This window comes from Neomonachus schauinslandi, chromosome 6, assembly GCF_002201575.2.
Source record: "Neomonachus schauinslandi chromosome 6, ASM220157v2, whole genome shotgun sequence".
Classification (NCBI taxonomy): Eukaryota; Metazoa; Chordata; class Mammalia; order Carnivora; family Phocidae; genus Neomonachus; species Neomonachus schauinslandi.
Window position 1 is genome coordinate 113,605,194 of NC_058408.1, and position 19,756 is coordinate 113,624,949.

At 39.0% G+C, this 19,756-nt stretch overlaps 1 protein-coding gene and 1 non-coding gene across 3 annotated transcripts; both read right to left on the reverse strand.

Annotated features, from left to right (window-relative positions):
• Positions 1–1,787: 1,787 nt before the first annotated feature.
• On the reverse strand, positions 1,788–14,837 carry LOC110589706 (tyrosine-protein phosphatase non-receptor type 20-like). Of its 2 annotated transcripts, XM_021700279.1 has the most exons (4): positions 14,496–14,837; positions 10,446–10,661; positions 2,742–2,804; positions 1,788–1,853 (listed from the first exon to the last, which is right to left on the reverse strand). In XM_021700279.1, the coding sequence occupies exons 1-4, from the start codon at positions 14,835–14,837 to the stop codon at positions 1,788–1,790; spliced, it is 687 nt and encodes a 228-aa protein (XP_021555954.1). The 2 variants fall into 2 exon arrangements, with proteins under 2 accessions (XP_021555954.1, XP_021555955.1); XM_021700280.1 differs by lacking the exon at positions 10,446–10,661 and having other exon boundaries at positions 14,496–14,690.
• LOC123325221 lies at positions 7,253–7,385 on the reverse strand. Its single transcript, XR_006540320.1, has one exon. It is a non-coding gene; the product is annotated as a small nucleolar RNA SNORA42/SNORA80 family (small nucleolar RNA).
• Positions 14,838–19,756: the final 4,919 nt, after the last annotated feature.

Here is a 19,756-nt window from a genome sequence, read left to right on the forward strand (position 1 = left end):
GTATTTCCATATTGACTTATTTAATTTCCCTGAAAAACTAAAAATTAGTCCAGCTATACAAATATGAGGCACACATTAAAGAAGAAACATGTTTACCATCAAAATTGTGGCATTTTTCTTTACAAGTACATTTCAAGGCCTAGATAATAAAAATACTTCAGGCAATACACAGTAAGTCTTTTCATTTAAATAACAGCATAGAACCTTCTCAGGAATACTGTTGTACATTATATTTATTATTTTACAATAATGGAGAGAAAATAAAATTAGGGATACAGATATTAAAGGCCAATCATCAAAATGAAATTAATAGCATAGACTATTATTTATATGAACAATGTAAATAGGTAGAATCATCAATTTGATTTAATATAAAATACATTTCTGGAATAAAATTATCAAGTTTAATTCAACAAATTCAAATATTCATTCAGCCAAGGGAATAAAATAAGCCTCTTATAAATTCAAGATTTACATTAATATTAGAAATTTTCTCAATATGATACATAGAATATTCTGATCTCCACTGAATTACACTGTACAAAGACATGTAGCAATTGCTATATAGCTTATAATCAGGTATAACTGGTCACTAAAATTCCTTGACCAAATATCACTGTAATTGTATGAGGCAAAGTCCTATAATAAGATGGATATAATAATGGCCACATCTTTTCAAAAAGAGAATATGGAAGTTTTCATTTTCACAACTATGACTTTGGTTTTCCAAAACCTAGTTCCCAAAGCCAACTTCTAAATGTTACAGCAGAGGTGGGGCAGTAATGGAAAGAAATGATTTAATGGAACTCTGAAGAAAAAAATAACTACCATAGATCTTAGTTTGAGAAATATATCTGGCGTAAGAGATACACAGAATTATGTAATAATGCTTATATCAAAGTTTATTGGTTAGCTAAAGGGCAAAGAGTAAGAGGCAAGTAAAATGTAGTATGTGCTTTTAACAAAGCAGACTGAGTAATACATTAAGTGTTAGGGTGGGATAGGAAAGAACTCAAGCTGGGCAAAAATCTCCTCTTGGACTTTCTATATAAACATCTATTTTAGTTTTGGACCATTCACCAGTGTGCTCATGTGATGGAGCAGAGGAACTCTGCCCACCCACAAATACTTCCCCAACCAGCAGGTCCCTGTGCAGCTGCTCTAGAAGGGCAGCTTGTCCTCTGAGGTCCCTGGGGCCCCCGAGAGTATGGAACTATAGGAAAATGGAATCCAATTTGTGTGGAAAGTTAATTCTCCTAATTAGTGAACTGAGTTATTCAAATACGAGCTAAAAGTGCAGCCTCTAGCTAAAAAACATGGATGAGTATCTGTCTTGAAAAGGCCTGTAAGAGCTCATGATGTGATCTTGCATTTACTAGCCCTGTGTTCTCCAGAATAAGGTAAGGGCTTTATAAGGTCCTGGAAATCCTCAGCTTCCTTTAGCTGCCTGTCCAAATGGCATCTTAATGAATATAGTTCAAGTCCTTTATTGGGCTCTGTAATCCCTTTAACCACATGGGCTGCAGTTGTTTTATGCAACTTTTGTTTCACTGGAAAATGTGGGAGTGTATTTTGCTATTATCGAAGTAAGATGAATGGATAAACACTGTTCACCCCAAACCAAATGATGCTGCCTTCAGGGAGTTGTCAGAAAGAAAGGCAAATGATACACCCAGAAGGCACATGGTACACGTAAGCAAAGCCCTTCAGCACAACCGGAACGTGTTCTTTATGAGGAGGCTCCAAGGCACTTGGTAATTTCAAATGTGAGGCAACAGAAGTCTTTCTTAATCTAAAGTCAGAAGCTTCTGAAGAACTTCAAGCACAACTTTATAACAAAAGAAATACTGCTCCTATATACATATATATGAAAAACAACAGAATGTTAAGTAGTTGAATACCAATATCCACTTTCAGAAAACATAGTTGTAGTTTTCAACCATAAAGGAAAGTTCCTAAAAAGAGCAAACGTTTAGCCAGGAACTTCTTTATGAAAACATATATTTTTTAAATATCAGGAAGAAAAATGGTAATATAGTGCTTGGTCTAGAATTAATTAACTCAAGGCTTAGCTGAACAGAGGGGAAACTGACCCTCAATCTCAATCTCCTTATATTTCCCTGGATACATCACATTTAAACTTTCTTTTCTTTTCTTTCTTTCTTTCTTTTTTTTTAGGTGTAGCCTCAGGTCTCTCAGGCAACCCAAGTTCAAAGAAAATGCTTCCTATCATTCAACATTGGCCTAAAAACAGGTCAACCTAAGGATTTAGGGGTTCCTGTTTGTTTTCATTATCCACCATACTTTTGATTCCCTCTGCCAATGATTAATAACTAATCTGTAACATCAATGCTATCTTTTTATGACATGCCAATGACTTCGATAATTTAGTGGCAAGTAAATATCCCAAAACTTCTATCCAGAAACCTATGAATAACTTTAGATACGTTACTTAAATAACATAGCATCATGGATGGACAAAGCATGTGTTTGGGCATCAGGAGACTTCAGTTTCCCACCTGGCTCCTCCACGTACTATATGAATGACCTCACAGAACAGACTTCATTATTCTGAACGTGAAGTACTTCATCAGTAATATCAGAGAAAATTAATGTCTACCCCAAGCAGTGAGAATTCAATGACATCATATAGGTAAAAGAGATTTACAAATTGTAACATGCTATACATGTTAATCTTTATATTCATTATTTTTATTAGAATTTATGTAGTGAGAGCTTACCTTCGTTTGAATCATGCCATAACGCTGTTCTCTCATTTGGGTCACTATATTCTTGATGTTGAACTGCAACAGGATGACAGTGATTTTTGTATTATTCACATAGGGGGAAAACACAAACCCACAGATTGCCAAATGAGTACTCCATAATTCTTTCCAGTAAAAGAGATGTCAAGATTTAACCAGAAAGGTCTCATTTCCAGCAATAAGAGAATGTACTATTTTTAACCTACTCTAATGGAGAAGGAAGACTTTAGTTTAAAAGGTTTCCAGGAAAAAGCAGGAAGCAATCATTTATAATAAGAAATGCTCTCCAAAAGAAATAACAACAAATTTGCCCTGGTGTCTACTCTTCTGTTCTCCAAAGGGAAAACTTAAAGCAGCGCTCTAATTCTGGAAAAGTCTGAAGCATAGAATACTTTCTCTGGCCACATAGTAACACAGCTGTTTCTCATCTAAAGAGCCCTCTCAACTCAAATGGAGACCCCGAGCAACAGTTGGCCTGATACCAGAGTCTGCACCTGTGGGTGGAGACCAGCCTAGCCAGTGTGGTTGCTGAGCTGGTGCAGGTCTGCAAGGAGCTGTTGCTATTCCACAATAAGATAAGTCCAGAAACTGGTAGTTAAGTGTTTAGAAACTCTTCTGGCAATCTGACAGCAGCATCAAGGAGCATCACTAGCAGAACAGGATATAGACCATCTCAGGTGATGCTGAACTTGCCTAAGAGCCACAAGTGGTGCAAGCTGAGGACCAGTCATGTTCAGCAAAACCGCATCAATACATGAAATTTTAAGGTTTATTATCTATAACCCCAAAATATATGAAAATCAGAGAAAATGTAACCAATCCCTTATATATATAACTTTTCATTTTTATAATAATTTAAAATTTTAATTGAGCCATTAAAAAATTTTATACTGGAATAATTATAGATATACAGTAAGTTGCAAAAAAAATGTACATGGACATCCTATGTACCCTTCACCCAATATCCCCAATTATGCCATCCTGTATAATTATAGTATAATATCAAAACCCGGAAACTGACATTGGTATGATCCATGGAGCCTATTCAGATTTTGCCAGTTTTTCAGGCAATCATTTGTGAGTTTGTGTGTATGTGTTTGTGTAGTTTTGTGCAGTATTACTACATGTGAAGACTCAGGCAACTGCAACCACAATCAAGATACATAACTGTTCCACCACAAGACTTTCTCATGTTATCCATTAGAACTACTCATCCAACCCAGTTCCTAACCCTTGGCAACCAGTCTCATCTGTTCTCCATATCGACTGTTTTGTTACTTTAAGAGGATTATATGAATGGAATCACATAATATCTAACCTTTTGAGACTGACTTTTTTTTTCATTCAGCATAATTGCTTTGAGATCTATCCAAATTGTTGTGCAAATCAATAGTTCATTCCTTTTTATTGCTTAGTAGTATTGCATGGCATGGACATGTACCAGTCTGTTGAATCATCAGCTTGTGGAAGGACATCTAGGTTGATTCCAGTTTTTGGCTATTATGAATAGATCTACTATGAACATTTATATACAGGCTTTTGTGTGAACGTAAGTTTTCATTTCTCTGGGACAAACACCCAAGAGTGCTATTGCTGGAGTTATATGGTAAATTTAGTTTAGTTTTGTTTCTGTTTGTTTTAAAGAAATTGTAGGGGCACCTGGGTGGCTCAGTTGGTCAAGCATGTGACTCTTGATTTTGGCTTAGGTCATGATCTCAGGGTCATGAAATCGAGGCCTGTGTTGGGGACTGCACTGACTGTGGAGCCTGTTTAAGATTCTCTCTCTCCCTGTGCCCCTCCCCCCACCCAGCACTTGTGCGCTCTCTCTAAAAAAAAGAAAAGAAGAGAAGCTGTAAAACTATTTTCTAGAATGAGTATACCATTTTACATTCCCACAAGCAACAAATAATTAATCTAGTTTCTTCAACTCTAAACCAGCACTTGGTGGTGTCACTATTTTTTGTATTAGTCTTTCTGATAGATGTCTAGTGATATTTCATCATAGTTTTAATTTCATTTCCCTAAAAGCTAATGAAGCTGAACATCTTTTTATGTGGTAATTTGTCATCCTTTTATACTCTTTGGTGAAATGTCTGTTCATATCTCTTACCCACTTTCTAACTGGGCTGCTTTTTTGTTTTTTGTTCTTTACTACTGAGTTTTGAGGATGGCTTCTATAATTATAAATGTAAGACCTTTGTTGGATATGTGATTTGCAGTGTCTCCAAGTCTTTAGCTTGTCTTTTCTTTCTCCTCACAGGGTCTCTTACAAAACGAATTATTTTAATTTGCTTTCCCCCTAACATTAGTAATGGCAAGAATGTTTGCTCTCACCACATGTATTAAACCCAATACTTAAAGTTCTAGGTAGCTTAACAAGGCCAGAAAAACAAATAAGAGGCACACAGGTTGGAAAGGAAGAGATAAATCTGTCCCTATTTGTAACTAGAATGATTGTCTACATAGAAAATCCCAAGGCAGCTAAAAACAGAACAAAATAGAATCCTCCCCAAAAAAAACCCTGTTAGAACTGGTAAGTGAGTTCAGTAAAATCATAGCATACAAGATCAACACACAAAAATCAATCATATTTCTACATACTAACAATGAACATGTGGAAGCTGATAGTAAAAACACAATACCATTTACAATTGCTCCAAAGAAAATGAAATAGGATAAATCTAAAAAAACACATATAGGATCTATATGCTGAAAATGACAAAATGCTGATGAATGAAATTAAAGAAGACCTAAATAAATGGAAAGACATACCATGTTCATGGATTGGAGGATTCAACATAGCAAAGATGTCATGATGTTCTCCCCAAACTGATCTGCATATTTGAAGCAATTCCTATCGAAATCCCTGCAAGCTTTTTGTAGACATAGACAAGCTAATTCTAAAATTTATGTGGGAAAGCACAGACCCTGTAAGAGTTAAAACAATTTTCAAAAAGAATAAAGGAATCACTCTTCCTGATGTTATATACAGATACAGGAATCTATAGAGTGGTACTGGCAGAAGGATAGACACACAGATCAATGGAACAGAATACAGAACCAGAAAATGGCCCATACAAACATGCCCAGTGATTTTTGGCAAAGGTGCAAAGCAATTTGGTGGAGGAAGGATAGCTTTTCAACAAATGGTGCTAGAAAATTAGACATCTATAGGCAAAAAATAAAAATAAAGGAAAAGTAACCTTGATTTAAACTTCATACCTTATACAAAAATTAACTCAAAATGGATTATGGACTTAAATATAAAACATTTTAAAACACAGGGCGCCTGGGTGGCTCAGTTGGTTAAGCGACTGCCTTCGGCTCAGGTCATGATCCTGGAGTCCCGGGATCGAGTCCCGCATCGGGCTCCCTGCTCGGCAGGGGGTCTGCTTCTCCCTCTGACCCTCTCCCCTCTCATGTGCTCTCTCTCTCTCATTCTCTATCTCTCAAATAAATAAAATAAAATCTTGAAAAAAAAAAAAAAACATTTTAAAACACAGAATGTTTAGAAAACAATATAGCAAAAATTATTTGGGACCTAGGCTAGGCGAGGAGTTCTTAGACTTGAAACCAAAAGCATGATCCATAAGAGGAAATATTAATGAAATGAAATCTCACTGAATTTAAAGACTGTTACTTCTTTGAAAGCCTGTTTTTTAATTTATAATTTAAGATTAGGCAACTTATTGAAATGAATTTTGTATTATTCATTTTTCATCTTAATTTAATGATGGCAAAACAAGTTTCAGTGGACTGTCTTGTCAAGAAAAACACAGCTTTCTGAAGGTAGCTATAGTGGTTAACCCAATGATGATAATGGAAATAACTGCAAAGAAATGAAGGCAAAAAGAGTTCATGTTCATTTTACTTGGAACTATGATTCCTTATGTGTTGTATCTTATAGCCATTATTGATTGTGAATTGCTAAAGCCACACCTGTTTTAATTGCAAAGATGTACTGGCTAATAAAGCAAAGGAACTATTAAAATTTACTTGTCATTTACAAAAAGAAGAAATAAGTTCAAAGACAAAAGAATTATTTAAAAGAATATTAAATTTAAAAACAGAAGCTGATGTTCATTATTTTTCACATGTAACAATGTTCTGCAGACTTACAAAATAGCACTTGAATTGCTAAGACTAAAAACCCATATACGGGCGCCTGGGTGGCTCAGCCGTTAAGCGTCTGCCTTCGGCTCAGGTCATGATCCAGGGTCCTGGGATCGAGCCCTGCATCGGGCTCCCTGCTCGGCGGGAAGCCTGCTTCTCCCTCTCCCACTCCCCCTGCTTGTGTTCCTGCTCTCGCTATCTCTTTCTCTCTGTCAAATAAATAAATAAAATCTTTAAAAAAAAAAAACAAAAAAACCCATATACAATTACCAGGACAACGATGAAAGACTACTGAAGATGTTTTGGAAAATTTGGGTAAATATGTGGCAAAAAGGACAGTTAAAGTACCGTTTTCTTTTCTTTTTCCCCCCCCACACTGTACAGCCCCCTTCAGTGCTCACAGCCCACCTGCGAGAAGGCTGGGCAATGGTTCAGGGCTGCATGCTCCTATGGCAGGTTCACTAGGAGAGGCCCACAGAAAGTACCGTTTTCTAATGACACAACAGCTTGACAAATTCAGGGACTGGCTAATGATATGAAGTGGTGCCAACTTATGAAGCAAATAAAAGTATCAATGCATTCACCACTGCAACTTAATGAATACGGAGATATTGCTAACAGTGATTCAGGATGTGTGTTATTTGAACATGATATGTCAAGAAGGAAGAATTCTTCCTTTTTTCTGCTTGATTACTGACAAACAACTAGCTCTAAACTGTGCAGAAATGCAAGTATTACATTGTCACCAAATGTGATTTGGAGCTTGGGCTTTGTGTAGGATTATGTTCTGGTAGCAGAGCAGCAAGGACAAGAAAGCTGTCTGAGGTATTACACCGATCAAGGAATTTGTGCCCAAAGATAAATCACACTGCTTCATCAAGAGAATCTTACTACAGGGGCGCCTGGGTGGCTCAGTCAGTTAAGCATTTGCCTTCGGCTCAGGTCATGATCCCGGGGTCCTGGGATCGAGCCCCACGTCAGGCTCCTGGCTCGGCGGGGAGCCTGCTTCTCCCTCTCCCTCTGCCTCTCCCCCTGCTCGTGCTCTCTCTCTCTCTGTATCTCTGTGTCTCAAATGAATAAATAACATCTTAAAAAAAAAAGAGAGAATCTTACTACAAAGAACAAAAACAAAAACAAACAAAAAGACAAAACCCTGCCAGGTAAACTTGACAGTGTGCATAGTGGTGTAGTAAGAATTTTTAATTATGTAAAGGCTAATGTGTTAATTCTGGATTATTCACTTTAATATGTGATAATATGATTAACTGATAATGAACAGCCCTTCTTGTGCACCAAAGACTTAGAGGAGAAAGGTCAATTGAGAATGTCTGAAGTACAGAGCAATCTCAGTTCTTCTGCAAGATAAGAGCCAGTTTGCTCCCAACATTTTACGGATTTTTAAGCAGGAGTGATTAAAAATGAAAATGACTATAAAAATAACAATTAAAAAAGAAATAAATGGTTACATATTCTCAGCTTTTCATACCCTTTAGAGTTATAATTGATCAAGGAATCTTACAGCATTGCAGGTCACAACTGTCCAGTCTCACATAGCTGGCATGCAGCTTGCTGCATGTACAACTCCCCATGTGAGTTCCACAACACACAAACTGGTCTACACCCTGTTCGTCAAGACCAATCCACTCACTGGTCATGCTCTTGGGTGTCACAGCAATACAGCAAACTGCTCTGGAAGTTTCTAAATGCTTACTCTCAATTTCTAGGAAATTCTCTTACTGTAGATGACAGACATCCACAGATTGGGGCTGGTTTAAGACCACATTTAGTAGCTCTGGTGGACAAAATTTCTGAAAAGAGTAGAAAGGGGCATCAGGAGGAACATTTGACAGTTCAAGGTTCTGTGGAAAGCCAATAAGGAAACAATGGATGTGTTTTCTATTTTTGAATTACTCTCTCAAATCTAAGCATCCTTAATTGCAAAATGCATCATTATTTTATGTACACTAAGAAAAACACTGTCAACTAAACGTGACTCATTATAAAACACATTCCGAGTTTAAAGAAGGAATAATGTGGGAGAAAACAGTGCTCCTTAGGATCATGAAGTATAATATTTACAGTTTTTACAGTTTCTACAAGGAAAATAAAATAAGGACAAACATAAACCAATTATTTAAGAAATTATGATGGGGAATATATAAAAGAAAGTTATACTAACAAATTTCTGCTAAAAGGATCAAACAACATTAGTTATGGGAATGGGTAATATCAGACTTATACTACTTAAATTTTCAGCCCTTTTCAGCACATTGGTCTTTTTTGGGAGGATGGGGGGCACTCTCCAGTTTATATTCATTCTCTGAGTTTGCTTTGGAAAACCATTCCTCTCTCACTCTCAGCCTTATGCCCTGGAATAGTCCTGACTGGCCTAAAAAGACCAGCATCTCCCACAGTGATTTGTTCAGGGAAGGGGCTACAACTCAGAAGCAGTTGAAATGCTGGGAGATACTGGCTCAAGTTTCTGACAAAAAGAAATTTCCTCTGTCCTCCAAGGAGTTATGGGGAGAAGCCATTTTCCCACCCTCCCATATAATATGGCCTGAGGATGCTGAGTTCTGGAACCAAAACAGCCATTCTGCTGCCATGGGAGAGAGCCTCCCACTGTTAGGGTTTAACTAGGGAAGGCCCAAGAGAGCAGAGATTTAGTTGTTGTGATGATAATCTAACTGCAGAATTTGCCTGGTAAGGCAAATGCCTGGTAGCAGGCTTTCTCATGGGGGGGGTGTGGTTTTTTGCATTCCTTGTGGTCATGGCACGGTGGTAAGAGTCACACCCCCCCCCCGCCAGAACCCCCTCGTGCCTGCTAATAAACAGATGTCTTCCCCTTTGCACTTCCACAGCACAGGAAAAACAGTTCAGTGAGTCAGCCTTTCTGGCCACAAATCTCAGGTTATGTTCTCTAAGCAGTTTAATCAACAGTAAAGGTAATAGTATAATTAATATGTGTCTAATTCTTGGGTCTATCTCTCAGCTGGTTCCAATTTTAGAAGGAAAGCAAACAATTGTTAATGACGGACTCAAACCCAACAATATTATTATCCTTATTTTACACAAGAGAAAACTGGGTTTCAGAGAGGATGAGCAATGTGCACAAAGTCACCAAAATCTAAAGTATGAGGCAAAACTGGCAGTCCAAGCTAGGGACCTCTCATTAAAACTCTAAAGTCTACATGTTTTCCAATGTGCTCATGTGCATGCATTTCTGTTCATTAAAAACAGGCATACTTCATCAACATTCTTTAACCAGATTTAAAAACCTCTATGTGTGGGTAGAGGGGAGGAAAGGGAAATGAAGTCGCATCCACTGTGCATCTACTGTGTCCCCAACACTGTCCCATATCCTTCGTGTGCTTTCTGTGCTGTGAGCATCATGGCCACCTCCAGGAACCTGCGGCACTGAATTTAGAAGCAGGTCCCCAAAGTTCACAGGCTTTCTCTTTACTGAGTTCTCCTGAAGGCCAAATCTTAGTCTCCAGGCCCTAGAAGGCTGTTACGAGTAGAGTGTTCACTAACAGCATCAGTTATCTGTTTAATTCACACACTTACTGGAAAGTTCTTTTCAATGGCACAGAACACAACATCCACACATAGGAACACCCCCGTCCGGCCCACGCCAGCACTGCAGTGAACAAGCATAGGTCCTGTAAGGTGGCTCTTCCTCACATAACGCACGTACTTTATGAAGCCATCTACCGAGGCAGGAGTGCCATGGTCTGGCCAGCTGGTGAACTGCAAGTGTTTTACAAAGTGACTACTTCCTGTCTGTGGAGAGAGAAGGGGAGGAAGAGAAGAGGAGGGAGAGGAAGGGAGGGAGGAGGAAGGAGGGGAAGAGAGAGATTTATCAACTTCTTATATTAAAGATCTAAATTGAATTTCTAATATAGTACTACTACTACTAATAATAATAATGGCTCTATGGTCATACAATAATGAAAATCACAATACAAAGAGGTAGCATGATTTAAGCCCTCACGATGTGCCAGGTACTATGCTAGAAAGTTCACATGCATTCTTTCCATTTAATCCTCACGTCAACTCTGGGAGGTAGGTACTGTTTCATCCCCATCTTACAGATGAAAAAGTAAGGATTTGGGTGATTGGGAGATGCATGCTAGGTCAGAAGGCTCGCATGTTCAGAGCTGGAACTATAATGTAGGCCTCCTGAATTCAAATCTATCATCTTTCTTCTGGACCATGGTACTGCAGAAAAACCAAGAACCCAAAAAACTCAGAGTGAAAGATGGGCTAACACATTAAGAAAAGCATTCTATCTTAGCTTAAATACTATGATACAAATTTAAAACAGGTAGGTGCTGCCAAGTTGCTTGACCAGTGGGGCCCCAACCTCTTCTGGTGATGAGGACAGGGTAGGTGATGACCAAGTGAGTGGACTGTGCCCCCACTCTCGTGCTGAGCCCCCTGAAAATACAGTCATGAAACTCTCCTCAGAGTTGACAGATAAAGCACTTTGAGTTTACACATTGTCCCTTCCAAAGTGGGAGCCTTTCCCAGTGTGAAGCCCTCATTTTACTTCACTGGGAACCCTTGTGGGAAAACTCAGGATGGGTTTCTTACTCCTCCCCTGCTTCTCCCTAATGCACCCATTTTTCCTGAGTTCCAAACAGAAATAAGTTTTCCTAAGTCCCAAATAGAAAACTCAAGTTTGAATCACTGGTACATGAAATTGAATGATGCCAACAACCCTTGCAAAGTTTGTGAAGGCACCAAGTTGAGGACAGCTCTAACCCTACCACGTATTTTAGGGGTTAAATCTCTCCTGCCACTGGTGACCACTAAGCATCTTCGTAAAGGGGGACCTCACCACTTTCCTGACCTAATACCATTCAGACAGAAATCCTGATGCAGATTCTTCAAACATGAACCCCATGGTTCTGAAGCTTGTGGGCCTCAACCCCTTGCCAAGGCTCCACAGGTGGACCCCAGCCTTTGAGTCCCTGCAAACAGATCATTCCTCTGTACCTCCCACCTGCCTATACTCTTCAAGCAGGCTGTCTTTCTTTTGCCATAACATGTGCCTCACAAGTCAGTTGGAATTTCCTTTCCCACTAGACTATAAGCACTCTAAGAGCTGAGAATGTGTATGCGTTTTGTCTTAGCACCTGGCACAACACCTGGTTAATACAGGAGGGAATCAACAAGTATAAGGGGAGTGAGGGCTGAGGCGAGTCCCCAAGTGCACAACCAAGTGCAAGGCCTAGCACACAGCTAGCAAGTGTCAGCCATCATTCTTGGCCTCCCTGGTCACCACCCATGCGCCGATCCTCCTCATACTTTTCAATTCCAGCTTTCCCTCCGATCCTACTCCTTTAACTCATCAACTTCTCCCTTTGCAAGCAGGTGCCCCATCCCATAGTAAACTCTTCGAAACCCTCATCATTTCCCTAAATGCTCCTTCCATTTCCTTCCTTGCCTTCTACAGCACTTCACTCTCTGCAGCCCCTCCCTCCCATGAAGGCCACCTACTCTCCCGTTCTCCAGGTCCCACAGAGCATAGAGATTAGGTTGTGTACTCCTTGCTGCCCAGTCCTGTTTCCAATCCATCATTTCTTCTTGTGTAAAAACCCTTTCCCTTTTGAGTTTCATACCTCTTAGCTTCATACCTTCACCCTCTCATTACTATTACCAAGTGGCTTTAGCCTCCAGTCAATCTGCCACATTCACTGAAGACCCTGACCTTCCTTCTCCCACAGACTCTGACATCATCCAGGGCAAACCTGGGTCTCAACAGCCCAACAGACACTCTAACCTCACAGCATTTGTATTTCTCTCTTGCAGAAGAGACTACTTCTTTCTTCTAGTCCTCACAGTGATGGTCACTCCTTGAACTTAGCATTACCTATAATGTCCAGTATTAAAAATCTTCCAGTTCTTAAATTCCAACATCACTTTCTGACCAGAAGTTCATATGCTACCATCTCATTTGTGCCCCACTTCTACTCCAACAACAATGTGACCAAATGGAGCCCCTCTGTCCTTTACGCCCTCCCCTTACTCCTACTTGACTGGTTCCTGGTTCCATTTGTCCCCCTAAATTTAGACTTCATGGCTGACTATCTGAATCATTTTCTTACCAAACTGTTACGACCTTTCATCCTTTGAATTTTACCACACATAGTCTTACCCTGGGTCAGTCCCATAACCTGTGTTCAGGAATCCCATAGTTAGGATGCTGGGAAGAAAATAATCTGTAGGTACATATTTTATTGCTATTGAAAATTTATGGGTTCCAACTTCAGCGCTTCCAGCAACCCTTTTCCTAGTTACTGTTTGGACTCCAATCAACTTCTTTGGTGATGACTCGTCACTCTTGTCAGGCTTCCTGTTTAACACCCATCCCCTTCATTCCTGTTGAACACATGTATCACCTACTTGCTAATCAAATCCACTTAGAGCAATGTAACTCATCACTTTTTTTCCTATAAACCATTCCTTTTCTATTTTTGAATCTATTAAAGCATGAAATCTAGGAGTTATTCTAGATCAACACTTCCCAACAGAACTTTCTACAATGATGCAAATGTTCTACCTCTGTGCTGGCCAGTATGATAGCCATTAGTGACATGTAACTAAACACCAGATATGTGGCTACTGCAAGTGAGACACTGAATTTGTTGTTTCATATAAGTTTAAATAATTTAAATTTAAGCTTAAATAGCCACATGTGGCTATTGTATTGAATAGTTTAATTCTGACCACTCCTTCTGGTCACTTGTAAGCCACAAGTCATAAGTCACATATAAAGTCTGCCAATTTTATATGAAAAAACACCAAAGTCTCTGCATTCCATCTCAATGCCAACTGCCCTGGTTAATCATGGCACCTGCTTATTGAAATTCTTCATCTCCCAATTATCTTCATAATGAAGTTCATGCTCCTTAGTCAACATCCAAGATATTTCATGTTCTGACTGGTCCCTGCTTACTTTATATAGCTTCATCTCACCTCTCATTATTCCCTGGCATTAAACTTTTACATTCCAGAAACACTTAACTACCTACAATTCTCTATATATACCCCATGCTATTTTAGATCTTGATTACCTACTTTTTCTTTCCATCTTTGTCATTTGGGTAGTTCTCAATCCAGATGTTCCCTCCTCCAGCAAACCTTCCCCTAAGCCCTACATGAAGCTACGTACTTCCCTTCCAGACCCTCAAAGCATCCCATATTATCATGGAGCACAGTAACTGGAAGTATCAGTAAGCATACCCAAATCTCCAATAAGTAAGGTGGTGATAGTGCCTGGCACAGTGGTTAGCAATATACTTTAAAGACTCAATACATCTCTGTCACACTCAGCAGAAGCAGCCAAAGGATATTCCAGGATTAGGCAACTTCCAATACTGTCACTCCCTGCCCCACCTCCCCTGTTTAGGTTTTTCATCTCTCCAGTCAGAGTTTGGTTAAGCAGAAGCAGATACAGTGGTGTCTTAGTTTCTGATACCAGTGAGAATTAAAAACAAATTACTCAAAAAAGTATCCCCAGTCTGTAACACATCCTAATCCTAACTTCTCATCCTGACATGTGGCTTATCTAAGCAAATATATATCTCATGCTGATTTTTTAAAACTTACAGACTTCTTCACAACGTGAAATATTCGGATGATAAAATATTGAAGTATCTGGTAGTTTTCCAGGAAGATATGACAGTTTTTCAATTCCAAAGGCTTCTTCATAGAAATGGGCCAGTAATGGTGGCATTTGATAATTCCACCTTCTATCTCTCTGGTTATCATGACAATAACATTAGAGTTATTCTCTAAAACCATTTGCCAAAAGTCATCTGTGGTACTTGGCAGTGGTCCTTGAGAAGCAATATAAAAATACTCTTCTCCAGAATTGACTATTCTAATATAGCTAGCATTGATGTAGTCCTTGTTTTCTCCAAGAGGAACACGTGTTGAATCATCTATCATAAAAACAGAAATATCTGGTAGATAAAGGAAAAGTAGGAGATACAATATACCCTGGATTCATGAATGTATTTCACACTGGTAAATCCATTTCTCTCTTTGACCAGGAGGAATCACATGAGTCCATGAATTTCAATTCTTCCCTCCTCCAAAACTATTGGCATGACCTACAAAATACACAATGAGGAGTGTTTTTTGTTTTCATCTGTTTCTATTAAACAGAGAAGGATGCCATCAGTGTCCAGACACTTTGGGAGATTTCTATTAGATATGGCACAGGTAGGATTAGGCCAAGGGAGTTACCTACTAGTCTGCAACTGAACACAGCAAAGGAGGAACCCTCTGAGGGAGTAAGTGAATGCCATTCTCCTACAAATCCAGAGAACTTGCAAGCCCAGAGCAGTAGGGGCCAGGAAAAAAAAAAATTTGACTGTGATAGCTGATCAGTTACAAACCCAAGGATTAATGGAATTCTACCAATGCCCCAAATACATGCCAGCCAATTTTTATGTCCATCCTCAGCATTCACTGGGTAAAACAGCATGCTAATCAAAGCAAAGATATTGTGGCAAATGATGCTATGAAGGGATTTGGTCCAAGTAACATGGAACTCATCTAACATGGACTCTTGCAACAAATATGAAAGAGGAAGCCCGCTACTTGGCCCCGGAGCTCTTTATTCATTTTACATAGACAGCTGGACCTCTGGTTCAACCACTGCTCCCACACAGACAATAAATGCCCTCAGTAAAGGATGGACCTTCCCTGACATGCAGCGGTCTCACCAATAGCTCCTCTCTACTACTCAAGAGTCCTGTGGACCACTTATTTGGCCAATAGGGTATGACCAAGATAACTGAACAGGGCCTTACACAGTTTCTGACAGAACCATTTTCAGATTCCAACACAGCAAATGTAAACTTCCCCTTGTAAATATGAATAAATTGGAAAAACAATCACTAGATATATAAAGATAGCCAGTTCTTCACAAAAGGAGACAATTTTTAAAAATCACAGCAAATGTTTTCCTTTCTATAAGAGAGAAGAATACTTTGAAACTCCTATTTTTATTTAAAACAAAATCTGAAAGGACATTATTTAAAAGAATAACATACATCTATGGTTACTGACATATTGTTAAATTATAAAGGAGGTAACAAAAGCGTTACAGTGAGATCTTTCATCATGTATGTACATATATATATATACACACATATATACAAATACATCATATATAAACATGTAATAATAATAAACCTGGCAAGTATTCACCAAAATGTTAGCAGGGGCTATTTTGTTATCTAAATTTTTATAGTGAACATATACTATTTTATAGCAGAAAAGCATTTATTTATTTATTTATTTATTTATTTATTTTAAGATTTTATTTATTTGACAGAGAGAGACACAACGAGAGAGGGAACACAAGCAGGGGGAGTGGGAGAGGGAGAAGCAGGCTTCCCGCCGAGCAGGGAGCCCGATGCGGGGCTTGATCCCAGGACCCTGGGATCATGACCTGAGCCGAAGGCAGACGCTTAAGGACTGAGCCACCGAGATGCCCCCGCATTTTTTTATTTTTAAAAGGGAGGTTAAATGTGTGAAAGTTAAACAATTTAAAATAATAAAAGCTTGCTTTCTTTTTTTTTAAATTTTTTTATTGTTATGTTAATCCCCATCCATTACATCATTAGTTTTAGATGTAGTGTTCCATGATTCATTGTGCATAACACCCATTGCTCCATGCAGAATGTGCCCTCCTCAATACCCATCACCAGGCTAACCCATCCTCCCACCCCCCTCCCCTCTAGAACCCTCAGTTTGTTTTTCAGAGTCCATCATCTCTCATGGTTCATCTACCCCTCTGATTTTCCCCCCTTCATTCTTCCCCTCCTGCTACCTTCTTCTTCTTTTTTTTTTTCCTTAACATATATTGCATTATTTGTTTCAGAGGTACAGTTCTGAGATTCAACAGTCTTGCACAATTCACAGCATTTACCAGAGCACATACCCTCCCCAGTGTCTATCACCCAGTCACCCCATCCCTCCCACCCCACCCCCCACTCCAGCAACCCTCAGTTTGTTTCCTGAGATTAAGAATTCCTCATATCAGTGAGGTCATATGATACAGGTCTTTCTCTGTTTGACTTATTTCACTCAGCATAACACCCTCCAGTTCCATCCATGTCGTTGCAAATGGCAAGATTTCATTCCTTTTGATGGCTGCATAATATTCCATTGTATATATATACCACTTTTTCTTTATCCATTCATCTGTCGATGGACATCTTGGCTCTTTCCACAGTTTGGCTATTGTGGACATTGCTGCTATAAACATCGGGGTGCACATACCCTTTCAGATCCCTACTTTTGTATCTTTGGGGTAAATACCCAGTAGTGCAATTGCTGGGTCATATGGTAGCTCTATTTTCAACTTTTTGAGGAACCTCCATACTGTTTTCCAGAGTGGCTGCACCAGCTTGCATTCCCATCAACAGTGTAGGAGGGTTCCCCTTTCTCTGCCAACATCTGTCATTTCCTGACTTGTTAATTTTAGCCATTCTGACTGGTGTGAGGTGGTATCTCATTGAGGTTTTGATTTGGATTTCCCTGATGCTGAGCGATATTGAGCACTTTTTCATGTGTCTGTTGGCCATTTGGATGTCTTCTTTGGAAAAAGGTCTGTTCATGTCTTCTGCCCATTTCTTGATTGGATTCTTTGTTCTTTGGGTATTGAGTTTGATGAGTTCTTTATAGATTTTGGATACTAGCCCTTTATCTGATATGTCATTTGCAAATATCTTCTCCCATTCTGTCGGTTGTCTTTTGGTTTTGTTGACTGTTTCCTTTGCTTTGCAAAAGCTTTTTATCTTGATGAAGTCCCAATAGTTCATTTTTGCCCTTGCTTCCCTTGCCTTTGGCGATGTTTCTAGGAAGAAGTTGCTGCGGCTGAGGTCGAAGAGGTTGCTGCCTGTGTTCTCCTTTAGGATTTTGATGGACTCCTGTCTCACATTGAGGTCTTTCAACCATTTGGAGTCTATTTTTGTGTGTGGTGTAAGGAAATGCTCCAGTTTCATTCTTCTGCATGTGGCTGTCCAATTTTCCCAACACCATTTGTTGAAGAGACTGCCTTTTTCCCATTGGACATTCTTTCCTGCTTTGTCAAAGATTAGTTGACCATACAGTTGAGGGTCCATTTCTGGGCTCTCTATTCTGTTCCATTGATCTATGTGTCTGTTTTTGTGCCAGTACCATACTGTCTTGATGATGACAGCTTTGTAATAGAGCTGGAAGTCCGGAATTGTGATGCCACCGGCTTTGCTTTTCTTTTTCAACATTCCTCTGGCTATGCAGGGTCTTTTCTGGTTCCATACAAATTTTAGGATTATTTGTTCCATTTCTTTGAAAAAAGTGGATGGTATTTTGATGGGGATTGCATTGAATGTGTAGATTGCTTTAGGTAGCATTGACATCTTCACAATATTTGTTCTTCCAATCCATAAGCATGGAACATTTTTCCATTTCTTTGTGTCTTCCTCAATTTCTTTCATGAGTATTTTATAGATTTCTGAGTACAGATCCTTTGCCTCTTTGGTTAGATTTAGTCCTAGATATCTTATGGTTTTGGGGGCAATTGTAAATGGGATCGACTCCTTAATTTCTCTTTCTTCTGTCTTGTTGTTGGTGTATAGGAATGCCACTGACTTCTGTGCACTGATTTTATATCCTACCACTTTACTGAATTCCTGTATGAGTTCTAGCAGTTTTGGGGTGGAGTCTTTGGGGTTTTCCACATAAAGTATCATATCATCTGCAAAGAGTGAGAGTTTCACTTCTTCTTTGCCTACTTGGATGCCTTTGATTTCTTTTTGTTGTCTGATTGCTGTGGCTAGGACTTCCAATACTATGTTGAATAGCAGTGGTGATAGTGGACATCCCTGCCGCATTCCTGACCTTAGGGGGAAAGCTCTCAGTTTTTCCCCATTGAGAATGATATTCGCTGTAGGTTTTTCATAGATGGCTTTTATAATATTGAGGTATGTACCCTCTATCCCTATACTCTGAAGAGTTTTGATCAAGAAAGGATGCTGTACTTTGTCAAATGCTTTTTCTGCATCTATTGAGAGGATCATATGATTCTTGTTCTTTCTTTTGTTAATGTATTGTATCACGTTGATTGATTTGTGGATGTTGAACCAACCTTGCAGCCCAGGGATAAATCCCACTTGGTCGTGGTGAATAATCCTTTTAATGTACTGTTGGATCCTATTGGCTAGTATTTTGGTGAGAATTTTTGCATCCATGTTCATCAGGGATATTGGTCTGTGATTCTCCTTTTTGATGGGGTCTTTGTCTGGTTTTGGGATCAAGGTAATGCTGGCCTCATAAAATGAGTTTGGAAGTTTTCCTTCCATTTCTATTTTTTTGGAACAGTTTCAGAAGAATAGGTATTAATTCTTCTTGAAATGTTTGGTAGAATTCCCCTGGGGAGCCATCTGGCCCTGGGCTTTTGTTTTTTGGGAGATTTTTGATGACTGCTTCAATTTCCTTAGTGGTTATAGGTCTGTTCAGGTTTCCTATTTCTTCCTGGTTCAGTTTTGGTAGTTGATACATCTCTTGGAATGCATCCATTTCTTCCAGGTTATCTAATTTGCTGGCATAGAGTTGTTCATAAAATGTTCCTATAATTGTTTGTATTTCTTTGGTGTTGGTTGTGATTTCTCCTCTTTCATTCATGATTTTATTTATTTGGGTCATTTCTCTTTTCTTTTTGTTAAGTCTGGACAGGGGTTTATCAATCTTGTTAATTCTTTCAAAGAACCAGCTCCTAGTTTCATTGATCTGTTCTACTGTTCTTTTGGTTTCTATTTCATTGATCTCTGCTCTGATCTTTATTATTTATCTTCTCCTGCTGGGTTTAGGCT

Coding starts and splice junctions, on each gene's coding strand:
- LOC110589706 (XM_021700279.1), bottom strand. CDS start 14,837: ATGATAGATGATTCAACACGTGTTCCTCTTGGAGAAAACAAGGACTAC. Junction 2,805..10,445: donor CCATTGAAAAGAACTTTCCA/GTAAGTGTGTGA, acceptor ATCCTGTTGCAG/TTCAACATCAAGAATATAGT. Junction 1,854..2,741: donor ATGGCATGATTCAAACGAAG/GTAAGCTCTCAC, acceptor ATATGTATATAG/GAGCAGTATTTCTTTTGTTA.